General features: G+C 35.0%; 1 protein-coding gene across 1 annotated transcript in view; it reads right to left on the bottom strand.

Annotated features, from left to right (window-relative positions):
• The window catches only part of LOC118745562, a gene marked incomplete at its 3' end in the record, with an annotated part of 137312 nt that continues 117787 nt past the window's right edge, over window positions 1-19525 (bottom strand). The window contains 1 exon segment of the mRNA XM_036479040.1: window positions 1-528. Within this exon segment, the coding sequence (XP_036334933.1) occupies window positions 9-528 (520 nt within the window).

Genomic DNA, 19525 nt, shown 5'->3' with positions numbered 1-19525 from the left:
TCCTAACTTCATAACTTTTTCGAACATTCACGTTCTAGCTGCTGGCCTTTATTTGATAAAATTGCGTTATTTTGTTCAGCGTCCACTTCATTGGCGACAGCATTTTCTCTCAAATCTAGGTTTGAATTTTCTTTGGATAGTTCCTTGACTCGTTCCTCCGTTTGGTGTAATGCGTCAGATAATATATTCTCACCGTCCGCCGGCTTAAATGGTATATATTGCTTTTCGTCTTTTTCAGTTGTGGACGATGACGTTATTATTGGAGGAGACCTTAGATCGTTTTTCCACAGATTGCGACAGTGCTTCCCGAGGTTATTTATCAAGAATTTCTCCCGGCCGGGCATAAAGACAGGCGTTTGCGGACTGCTACTTCTATTACTGCAATCTATTTGATGAGCTGCGTACGGCAGATGGTGGTGACTGTGATTGTGTAGATACCGATTTTGTTGGCGGTATAATTGGTATTGCTGTTGAGCTATATAACTTTGAGGATAGGCATGGTATCTTGTCTGCTGATACTCGTGCAATCTATATGGATTAAAAATTTTATGAAGAAGATAAGTACACCAGATCAATGCATGTTTGTATGCGCAAAAAAGTGCATACAAAATTGATTTTATGCGCTTTAAAAAGCTCGATAAATAAATTCGCTAAATCAATGAAGTGTTATTTCAATTATTCAATATTTGTATTAAATTATATTCTTTTTTAAACTACTCAGTGCTATAAAAGACAATGAAATAGAAATACTTGGGAACTTTCATGTAGGTTTTGTCGAGCAAAACAAGAATCGAAATAGGGAATTTGCCAAGCACCCCAAGATCCTGACTTACGGCAAAAAAATTGTCTCACCTTTGCGAACTTAATAGCGCATAGTTGATTATTAACTTATGCTAAGTTTATGAACGGTTTTTCGATTTTTCAATTTCAGTTATGGTTTTGCTTCAGATAGCACCACAAGGAGAATTAAAAAAAAAAACCTTTAATAGCCTAGTCAAGTTAGCTCAATAAACAGGGGTAAGCTTACACTAGCTAGCATTACGCTGAAAATTGGAACCGATCTTGCGAACGTCTTTATAAATGAAAAGTCCCCATCGATACCACATCTGATAAAAATTTATTTAAGGTCAAAAGATACATAAATTATTTATTTTTTGCATTTTTCAGCCACACGGTATGGTGTATCGTAAAAATAGGTTTGACAAAAGCATGGATCATGAAAACCAGGGACCGAAAACAACAGCTTTTTTTTGATGTTTTAAAAGGCCGGGACAAAATATTGCCGTAGAGTAAAGTTATCAATATTCTTTTGATCTCAGGACCTCCTAGACAAGAACCTTTAATTTATCAAACTTTTTAGGAAAAAGTTCAATAATAACTGAAAAATCTGGACTTTTATTTTTTTAATTCAGTAATCACTGTTAAGCTTGGCCAAATATATTTTAAGCCCGAAATAAAAGTCCATTCGTAATAATAAACAAACCGATTATCCAAATTAAACAAATTTGGTATCAAATGAAAGAGGACTGAAATGGCTTTCAAATAGAAATATATCAACGAAGGTCCCCACCTATTTATATATTATTTTTTAATTTAATAACATTTGTTGAGCCTAAATAACTTGCGCAACAGATGGCAACCCCATGAAAAAACCTAACAAAATATTTCAAACTTTTATCTAATTCTATCCAGCCGTTTACGACTCATGCGGGGGGTGAAGTAACACAAACGGCAATAACGCAAATTTGTGTTATTGCCCAATTGAATGTGAAATAACAATTTTGCTTTATTTCATTTCTCATTGAGTAGTAAGACCAACTTTTAAACTTAAGAATTGAGTAATAAAGCAAAATAGTGCACATTGTATTTAGGTAGTCACCCAGTTACATTTGACAAAAAGTAGTACATGAACAAGGTTAATGGACGGATTTTGAAAGTTCCCAGCGCCGCGGCGGTCCGCGTTCGCGAGCCGCCCCGCGCCGCTCCGCGTTCGACGTCGCGCTGGCGTCCCCCGCCCCCTCCCCTCCTTTCACAATTATGCACTGCTGTCATTATAACCGTTTAGAAAAAAGAATAATAATAAAATAACACTAGTTCACTTCTGAGACTGCTTTTTAATGTCCAAGTAATGGGAATTATTGCGTATGGTGTTATTGCATGCACTCCACCCATGGTGGAATTATACCTGGGAAGTAATATTAAAATGAGATAAAAGATTTGGACACTGCCTTCTTTGAAAATTTGCCTATAAAATGACACTTCCTGTTACTTGTTGTACTATAAAAGATCGTAGATCTTATTGTACTAATGTTTTTCGCAATAAATGAAAAATGAAATAAATGAAATGTGACTATAAGGCATCGGAATGTTAGAGGATAAAGCGAGAAAGCTGTTTTATTACTTCACCGGTTTACTGCGCCATTCATCCCACATGCTTGTACCGAGTATACGTTCAAATTTGAACGTCTGAGAATAGGTAAAATTTTATATGTTTTTCCATAACTATTTCGTACCACATGTTCGCTTCGTCTTTGTAAACGAAATCCGCAGTTCGGAAATAGTAATGCAGAAATTTTAACTGAAGATAAAGCTCAAAATAATATTCTCTGTGTTATATGCTGCGAACAGGAACGGCAACTTTTGTTTGTTCCATGCCATGGCGGAATTATACCAGGTGAAGTCATTAGAGCAGAAAAAAGATTTTGATACTACCTTATTTGAAAAATTGCCTTTAAAATTTTACTATAAAGCAGCCGAATGACAGAAAGTAAAGCGAGAAAGCTGTTTTATTACCTCACCTGTTTATTGCGCCATGGTTCCATGCAAACATTTTCAGGTTTTCCAGCAATGTTTTCAACATATTAAAAAGTATGCAGATAAAATGCTTACAAAAGCGCTATGTGCAATTTGTTGAGCAGTTATTAAAGACGACTCTTCCTATATTTTGTTAGAATTTACATAAGTAAAAATATTTTGTGAATATTACTTTCTTCGTATGAATTATATCACATTTTTTTAATTGTATTTTTGGAATAAACAAAGTTATTTTTCCTTCTGTCATTAAACTGTTTTTGTTACAAATAGTATAAATAAGCAATGGGAAATAAGGCAAAATTTTGTTGGAAATAAAACCAATTTTTCGTTATTGTCGTTTGTGTTTTTAAACAGAAAGCTTCAAATGATTCTAAATGTTCAAATTAAGCTAAAGATTTCTTAATACTTAAATAAATTCCACCTTTCAATCAGGTTGCAACCCCCTTTAAAGGTATTTTCAAACTAAAATCTTATTAAGTCCTTTTTAACTGATGACATAAATTAAATTTTTAAACACGTGGCAACTCTCCTAAATACATAACCACATTCAGTAATTCATTTAGCTTATTAAATAATTTGAATTCGATTTTTTAAGAGTTGCAACTAGGCAACTAGTTCTTGAACTAAATGAACTAGTTCGGTCTTTTCATTGAACCAAATTTGTCAGTGCTACTATTTCTCATTTTGGATTGCAATCCAAATATTCTTTCGCAATGTTGCTGCTTCAGTTCCTTGCGAACGATTTTTTTTTCGGGGGCAGGGAAAATATTAAACTGGCTTAGAACGCCTTTAAAATCAAACAAGCTTTCTAATTTCATGTTTTTGCACAGCATACATAGGTATACATGTTAATACATATTCCTTGAATTTGTTAAAGTTTTCCATTATGTAGGAACTCTTTTATTTGTATTTAATTTATACAAAAACATCCCAACAAGCAAAATAAACTTAAATAAAGTTTTTTTTTTAAATTTTCAATTACAGTAGACGCTCACAAATTAGAACTCTTAGTAATTAGAATTTCCAGAAATTAGAATCAACTTTTTGAATACATTATACGCTCTGAAATTAGAATCGAAAATTCTAATTTCAGAGCGTATTTTGTTTTTTTGTTGCAAAATAGATATAAAAAGGGGAATCCCCAATTTATTCATGTTACGCTCGGTAGTCGTTGGATTTTCGTCGCTATCTGTACAGTTTTTGTTAGTTTTTGTTTGAAATTCGATTCGCGTGCACGTGTTTCGGCATTGTTTGCTTAAAAGTAAAAGTCGTTCGTTGAAATGCCAAATAAACGTAAGAAAAATACTTTGTCTTTGGAAACCAAAGTGCAGATCTTGGAAAAGCTTGACCAAGGTATTCAAGGGAAGCGGTTAGCCCTAGAATTTGATGTGGCGCCATCTGCAATCACCTATATCAAATCTATGAAATCATCAATTTTAAGCGCTGTTTCTAATACCTATCATAAGGCTAACAAAAAATCATTGCATATCGCTGAATATCCAAAAATGGAAGCAAGTCTTTATAAGTGGTTTTTAAATCAACGCGAAAAAAAGTGTACATTAACTGGGCCAATACTAAAGGAGAAAGCCAAACAAATATTCAAAGTGGAATATCCCGATAAAGATGAAAGTACATTTAGCGCAAGTGATGGATGGTTTAGCAAATTTAAAAAACGACACGGAATACGTTTTTTAAAAATTTGTGGCGAGATTCTCTCTAGTGATGTTGCTTCAGTCACCCCGTTTATTCACAGATTTCGTGCAAAAGTCGATGAGATGGGGCTAATGGAGTCACAAATATATAATGTAGATGAAACCGGATTATTTTACCTTTTCGAGAAAACCGCCCCCGGGTATAAAATCCAGAAGGAACGAATTTCAGTGTTACTTGGTGTAAATGCTGATGGATCACATAAATTAATGCCATTAGTAATTGGAAAAGCAAAAAAACCAAGAAGTTTCCAAGGATTCAATAATCCACTCCATTACAACTTTTCAAAAAATGCTTGGATGACATCTCGGATTTTTCATGATTGGTTTCACAAGATATTTATTCATGAGGTAAGAAAAAACTTTGTTTTTTGGTTCAGTAATTCCAAAATATTTTCAATTCACAGGTGATTCGTTTCTCTCAGGAAAATAATTTGCCTCCGAAGGCAATTTTGCTAATTGACAACTGCTCTGCTCATGCACCAATTGAGAAACTTCAAAGCGACGATGGAAATATAATTGCATTTTTCTTTCCACCAAATGTAATAGCAACTTTACAACCAATGGATCAGAATCCTATTAAGTTAACCAAGCTAAACTACAGAAGTATGCTTCTTTCTCAATTAATTGCTGAAGGAGGTGACCTCAAGGTTCGCTTGAAATCCTTTTCAATTCGAAATGCAATCATGCTATTAAAGCAAGCTTGGTATGATGTTGCAGAAAGAGTAATAAAAAAGTCCTGGTCAAAGTTGAACAACTGGGACTCTGATCAGTATGAAAGTGATGACGATGATGTGCCACTAGCACAGCTACTGCAAAAAGATCAAGACTGCAATGGAGCTCTTCAGGCAGCTCAAGCACTTTTAACAGAAATAGAGCCAACTAATAACATTAGCATACCAGAAATTTAAATATGGAACAATGATGTGCTTGATGACGACCCTGCACATGATCTCAATAGCGATGATGAGTCTTCAGGTAGCAGCGAATTTGATGACCGGGAGGTCTTACCAGTTGTCTCTACTTCTACAGCCATTGAAAGCGTCAATAATTTAATAAAATGGTGTACTTATAGTGAATCGTTTTCCGCAAAGCACACAAGCAATCTGCTAGCTCTTCGCAATGAGATTGTTATTGCAGAAACAAATAAAAGGAAGAAGCAAACAGCAATAACAGACTACATGCCTGCAAATTAGTTACGAAGTTTTTGATTAATTTTTGGCTGTTTTAATGTATATTTATCGATCTCTTATGTATTTTTGATAAAAAAAATATATTTACTGTAATTGGAGTTTTTGTTTTTTGGACCTTTTTTTGACTTAGCGCATAAATACATATATGTATATTGGACAAGACAAAATTTCATTGTAGTTTTTCAATGCAAATTGACTTAAATTTTAAGGTTTTATTGAAATAAAAAAACGTCCAGGAATTAGAATTTTTCAGAAATTAGAATCACCCTAAAAACAAAGTGGTTCTAATTTGTGAGCGTCTACTGTATAAACATTAAGCCTACAAAACGTTGATTTTTTGTTTATAAAACGCTTGAAAGTAAGCGTAATATAATCGAAAAGGAACATTGGTTATAAACGTAGAAATATAAACTTGTAATAAATGTTCAAAAGAAAGCTTTTTATAAGCGTAAAAGTGTAAACTTATAATAAAGGTTAAAAAAAAGTTGTTTATAAGCGTATGAATAAAAACTTACTAGAAAATTTCAAAATAAAACTTTTTATAAACATTTTTTTAACCCTTTATTTAAAGATATTTCATTAAAAACTCATACATTGTTTGCTTAACATCTAGAAACTAAGCGAACTGCGAATTTTCGGCGGATTCATCTACAGTCACGAAAATATAAATAAGGGAATAGACATTTTAGCATACAAATTCACGATAACACACAAAAATTAAGCATAGAAAAGTTAATTATTACATCTTGTTGCGTGCTTTCAATTACATGCGGTTATTGGCAAATTGGAAAAACGACATCGATGCAGCTATATATTCCGCTTCATCGCCGCCATTCTCATCGATCAACTTTTCTGAAAAAAATTTAATACATTCTTAATTTAATGTTAAACTAAGGAAGGATAAGGAGAACTCATCATTTGAAGACTCGAATGCTCCACCGATTAGCGCAGCGGGTCCTGGATTGGATTTTTTTTACCGCATCAGTTTCATTTAATTTTTTCTTTTAATAATATATCTTAAAAAACGTAAACACGTCACTTACGATTGAAAAAATGTTATATTTACTACTACATGTCGTTGGCATTTGCATTTCATTTATAAGTTTAAGTTATTTATAAACATTCGCTCTCAAAACTTATTAAAGCTTTATTTGAAAAAACTTTAATAAGCTTAATGTTAAAAATGCTTATTTAACGCTTATTATAGCAAACTTACTTTAAGTTATTTTTAAAAACATTTACTGAAATGCTTGTTGGGAAAGCTTTTGTTTTGTATGATATGTATGATAGTAATGTGAGTGGAAGATCGACCTATCTCAGCAGCCAGTTCTAAAACGCCCTATCTCAGAAAACTTTTCAAGAACGCCCTATTTCAGAATTTTGTTGAAGAACGCCCTATTTCGGAATCTCAACTGAAAATGTATTGAAAATATGTTGAGATAGGGCTTTTTCGAACTGGCTGTAGAGATAGGTCGATCTTCCACGGTGTCGATATGTAAATGTATTTGTCAATTGAACTATACGTGCTAAAGAACTAGTTCACTAAGGTGAACGAACTACAACTGAATGGTGCACTCAAAAGAACTAAAGTGCCCAACCCTAATGACAAAGATTTCTAATTTCAAATATTTCTAAGTTCAAATTAATGAGTCCTTGAAAACGTCTCCTTTATTACACGTATTTTGATATTTCATATAATTTGCGTATAATTTAATGAAATTCGTCTTTTAAAAAGGTTGCAACGCTCTTCAAAATATTTTCACATACAACGTTCTTACGTCTGTTTGAGTTTTTAAACAGGGGGCAACCTTCCTACATGTACTTAAGAAATAAAATATTTTTAAAACCATTTTGGTTGATATCAATATTGCAATAAGTCATTGACCTTTTTAAATAATTTGAAGCTTATTTTTGAAAGGGTGGAAACTATTTTCGAAAAACTAAAACCCCACGGCACATCTACAGCTCAAGCAAATTTTTTAACAGGTGGAAACTATTGTCTAAAAAAGAAAACCTTTTTGCACATATACAGGCCAAGCCTTTTAATTTGACACCTCATTTTTGAAAATCGAACGAACAGTGCAAATCTGATGACCTGGACAAAAAATTGCTTCGCGTATTATAAGTGTGTATATATAGAAGATATAAAAAAATATATAAATAGGTGGAAACCTTATGGAACCCGTTATGATATTTCTGTTTGAAAGCTATTTCAGTCCTCATTTATTTGATACCAAATTTTTTTGATTTGGATAAGCGGTTTAAGAAAGGACTTTTATTTCGGACTTAAAATATATTTGGCCGACCAATTATTTTATTTCAAATAATATAAAGGTCCAAAGATAACTTATTTCTAACAAAACGCAAACGTCAAGCTGTGAAGCTGTGTTTTTCTGTGATCTGTTTAAATTTTGTGTTTGATAAAGCTGTTTACGCTTATTAAAGTAAAAAAATTAAAAAAAAGTGTTAATAAACTTCTGGTGCACAATTTAAAGATAAGTGGGGCATCAAAGTTTCCCGTAGATTTGATTAATTTAACTTGATATTCTTAATTGCGTGTGCCGGGTATTTTGTTTCATATAATATATTGTTGTTGTACAATTGTTTTTGTTTGTGCACATTGATTTTGCTCTTTTTGCCTTTTTGTCATCTCTGCTGTTTCATCTTTGTCACAGCTGTTTGCGTTGTGTTTATTAGGTGTCTAATATACAGTGCATTTAAAACTGTTCGCTAACTGATATTTACCAGCTGATTGGTTCACTGATTAATACATCGTTTTCAAAACCGTTTTTGCTTTTTTGCTTCTAAAACCTAAAAATAAATATAATTTTAAACATGTCGTGTATTTACACCAATTGCCACGTTAAAAGCGACTCCTATGTGCCATGCTGGCTCTGCGATGGGATTGCCCATATAAAATGTGCTGGTTTGAGCGGTAGAGTATTAGACGCTATTAACGAGGGTAAGGGTCTTCGTTGGTCTTGTCAAAAATGTAGATCAACCGAAGTTGATTTATTTAAATTCTTCAGGCAGTCCAGAAATGGTTTTTCTGAGATCGGGAAGGATCTGTCGGCGCTTGTTGAGAAATTTAAGCTTTACGAAAAAATGTTTAGATCTTTCACTTGTCTCGACGACCCTCCACACTCTGAAGATAGCCGTGAAAATAAAGGTGGGCATGTTATTAGTCCACCTAAAAAGACAGCCACGGATTCTGGTAAAAAAAATCCTCCATCCCAGTCCTTAGAACTTATTAATTTATCTTCTCCATGCCCTCAGGCATTGGAGCCTCCGATTTCTAAAGCCATATCCACTAGGTCTACTTCAAAAAATAGTCAAACCGTTGATTTAACAGTGTTGCCATCAACATCTCAAGCTCCACTGTCTAACTTAGTCCCTCCGAATAATTCGGAGCCCCGCACATCAGACATCATTACCAAAAAGTTGGTTGTAATTCCTCCGAGAAGATCAATCTTTGTCTCTAGATTTGCTAAAGATACTTCTTCGGATGATATAAAGTCATACATATCGACTAAAATTAGAACTAAAGATGTATTTATTCGTAAATTTAATTTTAAATACGATCGCGATATTTCATCGTTTAAAATTGATGTAGCTTCCGAAGATTTTGATTCACTACTAAATAGTTCATTTTGGCCGACCGGGGCGTTTGTTCGCGAGTTTGAGTATAAACCTAATAAAAGTAATAATAACGTAGCTAAAATTTCTAATCTTAATTCTGATTCAAAAAACTAACTCGCAAGTCTAATTTAAGTATTTACTATCAAAACGTTAGAGGTTTGAATACCAAATTAACTGACTTATATTTAAAAGGTTTTGACTGCAATTATAATATTATTTCCTTGACCGAAACATGGCTCAAACCTCATATGGGCAGAATCGGCGGTGGTGTTCTTTTTGCGGTGCATTCATCGATACCATCCGAGGAAGTTAGTCTTCCTGTCATTGAATATACCGAATTTAAATGTATACGTGTACAGGCTGGAAAGACTTATATTTATTTAGCTCTTTGCTACATCCCTCCTAATTCTGCCGTATCGGTATATATGCAGCTAGTTTCTTTACTTGAGACCGTAAATGCAATGCTTACGGCATCCGATTCTATGATTGTTTTGGGCGATTTAAATCTGCCACATATTTCATGGAACATCATTGACACCGATGTTGTACCAGTTTCATCTAGAGATAGTTACAATGTATTTCTGGAGGAAATGGCTGAACTATGCCTCAAACAAATAAATATATGTCCAAATAAGTTTGGAAAGGTCTTGGATCTCGTTTACGTTGATGATGTTCCGAAGGCCTCTACTAATCGGTGTGATCCCCTAGTTTTGCCGGAAGATGCATACCATCCTGCTCTTGAGTTAAACTACGAAATCATAAATGAAATACATAATAATAAGTCAAGTTCAAGTACTAGATATGTTTTTGCGAAAGCAAATTTCAGGAAAATTAACAAAGAACTTTCAAAGTTATCTTGGCCAATATATAGAGATGACGTGGAGTGTAGCGTTGAGCACTTTAATGATACTGTTTTCAATTTGTTTCGAAAGTATGTGCCAATACGTAATATTGTTCATGAAGAACCAATACAATTATGGTTCACTAAAGAGCTTAAAAAATTGAAAAATAAAAAGTCGCACTCTTTTAAACTGTATAAAAGAACGGGCTTACACAGTGATTACCTAAGGTACTCAGTTTTGCGGCATAGCTACTTTGCATTAAATAAGAAATGTTATAATTCATATTTATGTAAAATTAAGAGGAATTTAATTAACAATCCTAAATCATTTTATGGTTTCGTAAATTCAAAGCGTAAGGCACATGGTTTTCCGTCCGCTATGCATTATCGCAACACTGTATCTAGCGACAGCCAACTCATTGCCAACATGTTTGCTCGGTTCTTTAGGTCCAATTATTCTGTAGACTTCCCTATAAGTGGAGACTATCCGTACGAGCTTTGTCCAATCAACTCTGCTTATATTCCAGTAATATATTCCGATGAAGTTTTACACTATTTAAAAACCTTAAAAGCGTCATTTAGGCCTGGACCTGATCATATTCCGACCTGTTTTCTTAAAAACTGCGCTGAGAACATCTGCGAGCCTTTAACAACTCTATTCAATTTGTCACTTAAACATGGCGTTTTTCCGTCAGCCTGGAAGGAGTCTTTCATAATACCACTTCACAAAAACGGCAGCAGGTCGTCTATAGAAAACTATCGAGGCATAGCGAAACTCTCCGCTATCCCCAAATTATTCGAAGCAATTATTGTTATCCAGCTGACATATTCTATATCTTCTTCAATTACACAATCTCAACACGGGTTTTCTAAAGGAAAATCTACTATTACTAATTTATTGGAGTTTACAACTCATGTCTCAAACGGTTTTAGAGAAAATGCTCATACCGACGTAATTTACACCGATTTCAGTAAAGCTTTTGACAAAGTATGTCACTCGTTACTCATCCGTAAACTCGACCTAATCGGCTTTCAGCCCAGTCTCCTTCATTGGATCTCATCTTACCTCTCTGATAGAACACAAAGAGTTATTGTTAATGATTGTTCTTCCAACATCATTAAAGTTTCTTCAGGAGTTCCTCAGGGAAGCCACCTTGGTCCGATTCTGTTCCTGATATTCATTAATGATATTTCTTCTATAATAAAACATTCAAAAATTTTAATGTATGCCGATGATGTGAAACTTTTTAAAACATTGTCCTCTATCGAAGAAAGGTCTTTGTTACAAGCGGATCTGAACAACGTGGTTAGTTGGTGTAATACAAACTATATGCCACTAAACCTTCAAAAATGTAAAGTTATGTGTTTCTCTCGGAGGGCTGTTCAACCAGCTGTTTATTCAATATCAAATTATAATCTGGAGCAGGTATCCAATTTTGTCGATCTTGGTATCACAATGGATTCCAAACTCAATTTCAACCATCATATTAATGTTACAGTCAATAAAGCCAAAGGCGTTTTTGCATTTGTAAGGCGATGGTCAAAAGAGTTCAAAGATCCTTATGTTACAAAAGCTCTTTTTACCAGTTTAGTTAGACCTATACTAGAATACGGATCTATTGTTTGGAATCCCCGCTACCAAGTTCATTCAGAAAGGATTGAATCAATTCAAAAACAATTCTTGCTTTTTGCATTGCGTAATTTTAACTGGGATTCAGATTACAATCTCCCCCCTTACACAAGTCGTCTAAAGCTCATAAATTTGCCTACACTCGCAAGTCGTAGAGAAATGCTGGGTATAATATTTATCGTAAAATTAATGACAGGCTTGATTAATAGCCCGGCCCTCCTGGCTGAGGTAAATTTTAATGTTCCTTCTCGAGTGTCAAGACACTTTCGACCTCTATTTTTAAAGCCATGCAAAACTAATTTTGAACTAAACGAATCATTCCGTGGTTTATGTCAAGATTTTAACTGTCATTCCAGCACGTTTGACGTATCGGACTCGATTTTTACTATAAAGAAAACTATTATTTCCACTCTCAATAATTGAAATACTATCTTTAGCATATCCAATCAGCTGGTGAATTTGATTCTGTAGCTGAATAGTTTTAGATCTCGACACTTAACAAACTCCTGTTTCCACTACTCGGCACGAAAAAACTAAAAAAAAAAAAAAAAAAGTTTCCGTACGTCATGCGGACTGCGCCCCTCGTGTCGGTTGGGCGGGAATGGAGGGTAAAAAGCCGTTGGGATTAATTAATTAAAAATTTTATCATAGAAGTTATAAAATTCCGCGTCCCTGGTATAAAGCCGATTAAATATTCGAACGGCAACGTTCGTACTGTGCGGTCGCTTAAACATTCGTTTGAAAGTATTCCTAAAGGTACTTTGTTTATCTAAGTGCTAAGCAGTTCTAATTTGTGTCATTTATACTGGAAAAAGCTATTTGAAGCCAAGCTCCAATAAATTGATGTGTTTTAGACATAAAGTGCGTGGATTAAAAATTAATATTCTTGTCATTCCTTGTGCATATTTGCCTCTTTTGGTGCATTATTGTTGTTTTGCGTGAGAGTGCATTTTCCCATCTTCCGCGATTTATCATACATTTTGCTTATCATCGATCAAATAATTTTCCTGCAAACAGCTGATTTTGGCTTGCTTTTAAGCTTTTTGGCTCAGTGGCTTTAAAACTGTTAAGTTCAGCACGGTTTCTAACCATTGAACTTACAATACCTAGACTTCTGTGTCTATATACAAATTGTTACTACTTCGCGCTGCAATGTATTCATCCTGCTGTTTTGAAAAATGTAACATTAAAAACGACTTAGAGCATTGCGTTGCGTGTTGGTTGTGTGATGACTTAGACTTAGTGCAGATCAACCGAAGTTGAGCTTTGTAAAATGTTTAGGAGCGCCAAAAGTGGCTTCCAGGAGTTGGGTAAGGAGTTAAAACTTCTAAACGAAAAGGTTAAGCGATATGAAGATGCATTTAAAGACTTTAAGTGCATTGAATCTTCATCCTCTCCATCACCCAAGCTTAAACCAGCTTTAAAAAGCGGAAGCATGGAGGAGACAGCATTGTTCCTAATCCCATTGCTTTAGACAGTTGATTCTTTGCCTACTCCCGGCTTAAATAAGGAATTAATAAGTTTTAATTCTCCGTGTGTTGAGTTATCTCAAGCTGCATCTTCCTCAGGTGTCACTGCAAGGGCTGCAGCAAAAACGACAACTGTGTCTGAACCTACATCTCAAAGTGGACCTTCTCCGTTACCGAAAGAATTAATCGTAGTTCCTGCGAATAAATCTGTGTTTGTTTCGCGGTTTTCTACTGAAACGTCGGTAGAAGATGTTAAGTCTTATATAACATCAAAGCTTAATCCCCGGCACATAGCTATTAGGAAATTTCATTTTTCATACGAAAGAAGCATATCTTCCTTCAAAATTGATATTTCCGCCGACCATTTTCAAAACATTGTTGATGGTTCATTCTGGTCCAATGGTGCTTTAGTTCGTGAGTTTGAGTTTAAACCTCGAGCTCGGAATGAAAATACTGTCCAAATTCCCTCCTCAGGATCAAAAAACTTATAAGTAATTTTTGCTCCAATATTTATTACCAAAATATTAGGGGTCTAAATACAAAATTAACTGAGCTGTACTTAAAGTATTTTGATTTAAATTATGAAATTTTGGTTCTTACTGAAACTTGGCTAAAACCGAATGTGTTTAAATAAAATAAGAAAGTGAAATATTGTGTAGTAAGTATGAAATATTTAGAAATGGTCGCTGAGATAGAAAAGGCGGGGGTGTTTTAATAGCTGTTCAGACCGACTTTTCCTCTGAAAAAGTTCTGTTCACAGGTTCAGATGATGTTGAATTCCTCTGCGTTAGAATACGGTGCCCCTCAAGTAGTGTTTTTCTTGTCGCAATTTATATTCCACCAAACTCTAACCCTTCGGTTTACTTCAAACAATCTTCATTATTGCTCTCTTTATTTGCCATGGTCAAGCCCTCCGATTCGATTGTTGTGTTGGGTGATTTCAATATAGCGTTTGTTTCCTGGGATTCGGTGGATGGAATTCTGGTGCCAAATTCTTCTCGGGATGTACTTAACCAATTTCTAAACGAACTTTCCGATCTTGGTCTATATCAGATTAATTCAGTTATCAACAACTTAGGTAAATGTCTTGATTTAGCGTTTGTTGATGATACTGCTAAATGCACTATAATACGCGGCGATCTTTTAGTTATACCTATAGACCCTTATCACCCACCACTTGAGTTGTCCTTGGCACCATCCCACGATTCATGTTATTGTCCTGAAACTAGAAAGCCGAAAGGTCGGTGATATTCTTTCAAATACGCTAACTACGACAAGCTTAAAATAGCTATATCTGAAATAATCTGGCCTGAGTACAATGGGGATGTTGAGAACAGTGCCTTACACTTTAGTAAAATCTTGAATAATATATTCAGTAAACTCATTCCTCTTGTTAAAGAAAATACCGGACCTCGTAACTCGTTGTGGTTTAACTCAGAGCTAAAGCATTTAAAAAATCAGAAAACTAAATCATTTAAACTTTATAAAAAATCAGGCCTGTCTTCTCACTACGCCGCGTACTCCATCCCTCGTCATAAATACAATGCCTTAAACAGAAAATGTTACAGGAATTACATTAATACAACTCGCATTAACATCGTTTCTAATCCCAAGTCATTTTATCATTTTGTTAACTCAAAACGTAAAATAAATGGGTTTCCCTCAACACTGAAATTAGATGATGTTATTTCTAGTGATGATGATATGATTGCTGATATGTTTGCAAATTATTTTTAATCGAAGTATTCTGTCGAGCCAAATGAAAAAACTTCTAGCTATCCTTTTCCACTCCCACAGTTTAACCACATCCGTATTCCTTCAATCTCCGCTGACAATGTTCTCCTTCATTTGAATAGTTTAAAAAATTCTTTTCTAAGTGGCCGGGATGGTATTCCCTCCTGTGTCCTAATAAGTTGTGCTGATTATCTATATAAGCCATTAACAAACATCTTCAATGCTTTTCTAAAGCAAGGAGTTTTCCCCTCATTGTGGAAGGAGTCGTATAACTTGCCGCTTTATAAAAATGGAAGCAGGTCGAATATTACGAATTATAGGGGAATCGCTAAGCTGTGTCCCATTCATAAATTATTTGAAGAAATCGTTACGGAAGAACTATCTTATTCCATAACACCCGTTATCGATGTATCACAACACGGCTTTTGTAAAGGTAAATCAACTGTATCAAACCTTCTTGAATTCACTGCAAATGTGAACAATGGTTTCAAAAGTAATTATCAAACTGACGTCATTTACACTGATTTCAGCAAGGCTTTTGATAAAGTATCTCATTCAACTCTAATATACAAACTTGATAAAATTGGTTTCCCTCCAATCCTGCTGCGCTGGCTTTCTTCTTATTTCATTGGCAGGAAACAGAGGGTTATCTTTAAAAAATTTTCATCTCGTGTAATTCATGTGATGTCAGGTGTACCTCAAGGTAGCCACATTGGTCCCCTTCTGTTTATTTTATTCATCAACGATCTTCCAAATAATTTGAAGTATTCGAATTGCTTAATGTACGCAGACGACGTTAAGTTATTTAAGTTCATTGGTGCCCCAGGAGACAGGAAACAATTACAGGTGGACCTTAGTAATGTGTTTAAATGGTGCGAAGTAAATTCTATGTCACTTAACTTGAAAAAGTGTAAATTTATGTATTTCTATAGAAAACCCTTTCAATCATATAGCTACCGCATTTGTGAACATAGTGTTGATCAGGTAACTAATTTCATCGACCTAGGCGTAACCATGGACTCTAAGCTTGAATTCAAGTCCCATGTAAACTCTTGTGTTAGTAGAGCCAAGCAATGTTGTCAGATCAGAGGTTTTCTCCCTAGATTTAGGGGCTTTTGACTGCCCTAGGGGTACATTTAGGGCGACGAGATATTTAGTGGAAAGATTTAGAGGGAAGAAATTGCGTCTAGGGGAAATTCGATAAGGATTTTTGGGGGTAATCCGTTGTGTATGTAAATAGTTTCACATACATAAAAGCATATCTTCAAATTCAGGTACCAACGCCAACGCAAAGCTATGGATGAATATGTATGTAAATATGCCATTATGTTTTGATGTCAAATGACAAATAGCAATTGGCAATACTGCCATAGCCGAATGTGGATAGAAGAAAAAAAGTGTTTTTTTTTACTTTACCCGTTATTTGCTACATGTATGTATATACATATGTTTATGTCCTAATTTTCAATATGTGCGAGTAAAAAACGGTTCGAAGAGAATTCAATCATATTAAAAAGTATGCCTCCTATGCTTTCAAAAAGGTACACTCAACATTACGTGAAAGGATGGGAAAATGAGCCACTAAACAATTCTGTATTTATGTTTTTCAACTTAAAAGCTGATGTTTTCTTACTACGCTGGCTCACAGCTTCAGAAGATCCTACGCGCGCATGCTCTTTATTTTGCAAAAACCATTATTCATTGCAGAGCATTGTAGTATAAATTCAGTTAATCATCTGAGAGAGGTAGTTGCAGATCTGGATCCTTCTTCAGATACGCTTTCAAAAATTAAACTGCATCGAACAAAATGTACAGGTGAGGTTTACACAGTGTGAACGCAATAATATTTATACCACTCATGTATAAAACATTCTATTTGCTTACAGGGCTCATACTGAACATCATCTCGCCTTGTCTTTTAAAAGAATTGCTCACTGACCTTGGCGATGCATTTTATTCGCATATAATTGACGAAAGCACAATGATTGATGCAACTAAGGTAATGTGCGTTATGATACGGTATTTTAGCAAATTCCACCGAAAAGTACGCACCAAATTTTACCGTTTAATTGAACTCGAGTGCGGAACGGCGGATTATATGACAACGTCTCTGAAAACTCAATTGAAAAAAGATGGATTGAAATTAGAACGATTGCTCGGTATTGGGGTTGATGGGGCAAATGCTATGGTTGGCGCCTATAACTCTGTTTCAAGCAAACTTAGGGAACAAGTTCCAAATGTAGTAACCGTGAAATGTCTTGCTCATTCGTTGCATTTGTGCGCAGAACATGCATGTGACGTTCTTCCAAAAAATTTAGATTTTTTTGTCAAACAAAGTCACACTTGGTTTTCCAACAGTACGGACAGAAATCTTCAGTACCAAACTTTGTACAAAACAATTTGCGAAAATTGCACTCCTAAAAAAATTGCCAAGTTGTCAGGGACTCGATGGTTAGCACGCTCAAAAGCAATCAACACAATTCTGGATCAATGGGAGGTTTTGGATCTGCATTTTAAACTTCGTAAAACCACCGATCGTGGCGATGGAGGTTTTAAGGCTGAAACATTATCACAGATGTATAGTTGCACTGAAAATAGATTATATCTAATATTTCTTGCAAGTGCGTTGAAGAAAGTTACGGCTTTGAACACACTTTTTCAGAGCGAATCCGCAGAACCCTTCAAATTATTAAATGATCTCAAAGAACTTTTTTATTGGATTCTGCAGCAGATTGTGGTTCCACTACAATTGGAAAAAGCTGGAAATTTGGGTACATTTAAATTTCAAAATTATTTGATGGGTGCTGATTGTATGAACTTTGGTTATAGTTTTAATACATTCAGCAAAAACTGTGATCCGAAAAAATGTGTCCTATATCAAACGTCGATGCCGAGACTTTTTGATCAAACTGGCTGCAGAGTTACAGCAACGAATTCCAGCCAACATGAAAACGCTCGAAAAAATATGCATGTTTTGTCCGGAAATCGCAGCTAGTAGAAATAAATGTGACATAACCGACGTTGCTGTTACCTTTAAAAATGTTTGTGTTGATATTGATGCTACAGTCGAACAATGGAATGTGTTGCAGAGGTTAAACATTGAAGAAAAATCTTCGGAGCAATACTGGGCAAAAGTTGTAGATGAAAAAGATGCAGGCAATAATGCAAGATTTGAAAATATTTCAAAATTGGCTATGGCATTACTCAGTTTACCATTTTCTAATGCTTTGGTTGAGAGAGCATTTTCGATAGTCAATATCATAAAGGATAAACTGCGAAACAATATGGCGATAAAAACTGCGGATGCTGTAATGAGAACTAGACTTCTTTTGCTGAAAATGTTTGTTAGTGAAAATGTGTATGAAAGTGATTTTCAATTTGAGGTGCTGGACGCCTTTTCTGAAATTATAGATGGTTGATAGTTTATGTGAAATAAAAAATTTAATCCTTCGATAATGTATATTCAATAAAAAATTCACTATCGACAACTGAAAAATTAAAATTGGTTTATATTCCAAGTAAATGAATTTAGGGGTGCGAAAGGGAAATCTAGGGGAAAATGGCATGCCCTTGGAGGTAAACTGCTCGAATAACCTGGCAACACTGGAGTCAAGGGCGTCTTGGCTTTCATCAAACGTTGGGCTAAAGAATTCAGAGATCCTTATATCATTAAAGCTCTCTGCACCTCCCTAGTCAGGCCGATCTTAGAATACGGGTCCGTCGTATGGAACCCTAGATATCAAACGCACTCTGACAGACCCGAGTTGGTACAGAAACAATTCTTATTATTCGCATTAAATAATTTACCTTGGGATTCGACATTAAATCTCCCACCGTACAAAAGCCGCTTGAAGCTCATAAATTTGCCAACGCTGCACAGCCGTAGAGAGATGCTCGGGATTTTGTTCATGATTAAGATCTTCAACGGGATGGTCAATAGTCCCTTTCTACTGAACCAGATCACGTTTTGTATTCCTTCTAGGCCTTCTAGACATTACAAGTTAACTATTTGTAGAACAAATTTTGAAATGCATGATGCTTTTCGTTGCCTATGCCAGGACTTTAATAAGCATTACGACTATTTTGACACCTCCGACTCACATTTTACCATTAAGAAAACCTTACTTGAGATTTTGAATAAATAACATTTGAACCCTTACATTGCACCTTATCGTTCAGCTGGTGAACTGTATTTCTGTTCAGTTTATGAGGTAAACGTGAATCGCTTTTTTGTAACTAAATAAATTACACAATATCTATGACTGCTTAGTACAACTGTAATCGGCTTCGTATATTTTCGCGACCGCGTTAGACAATACGAGCATGGATCGGAAACTCGGCCTTTCCGACCATGATCAACAGCTTGTCCACTGCGCGGAGCTGAAACTAGAGCTTTCCTACTACGTCTTTCTACTAGGCCTTGCCAGCTACCAAACCTGCTATTTTATGTTATTATTATTATTATTATTATTATTATTATTATTATTATTATTATT

This window comes from Rhagoletis pomonella, unplaced genomic scaffold (genome assembly GCF_013731165.1).
Source record: "Rhagoletis pomonella isolate Grant_MI unplaced genomic scaffold, Rhpom_1.0 Rhpom_scaffold_00009, whole genome shotgun sequence".
Classification (NCBI taxonomy): domain Eukaryota; kingdom Metazoa; phylum Arthropoda; class Insecta; order Diptera; family Tephritidae; genus Rhagoletis; species Rhagoletis pomonella.
Note: the sequence above shows the minus strand (reverse complement) of the source record. Positions and strands in the feature narration are given on the sequence as shown.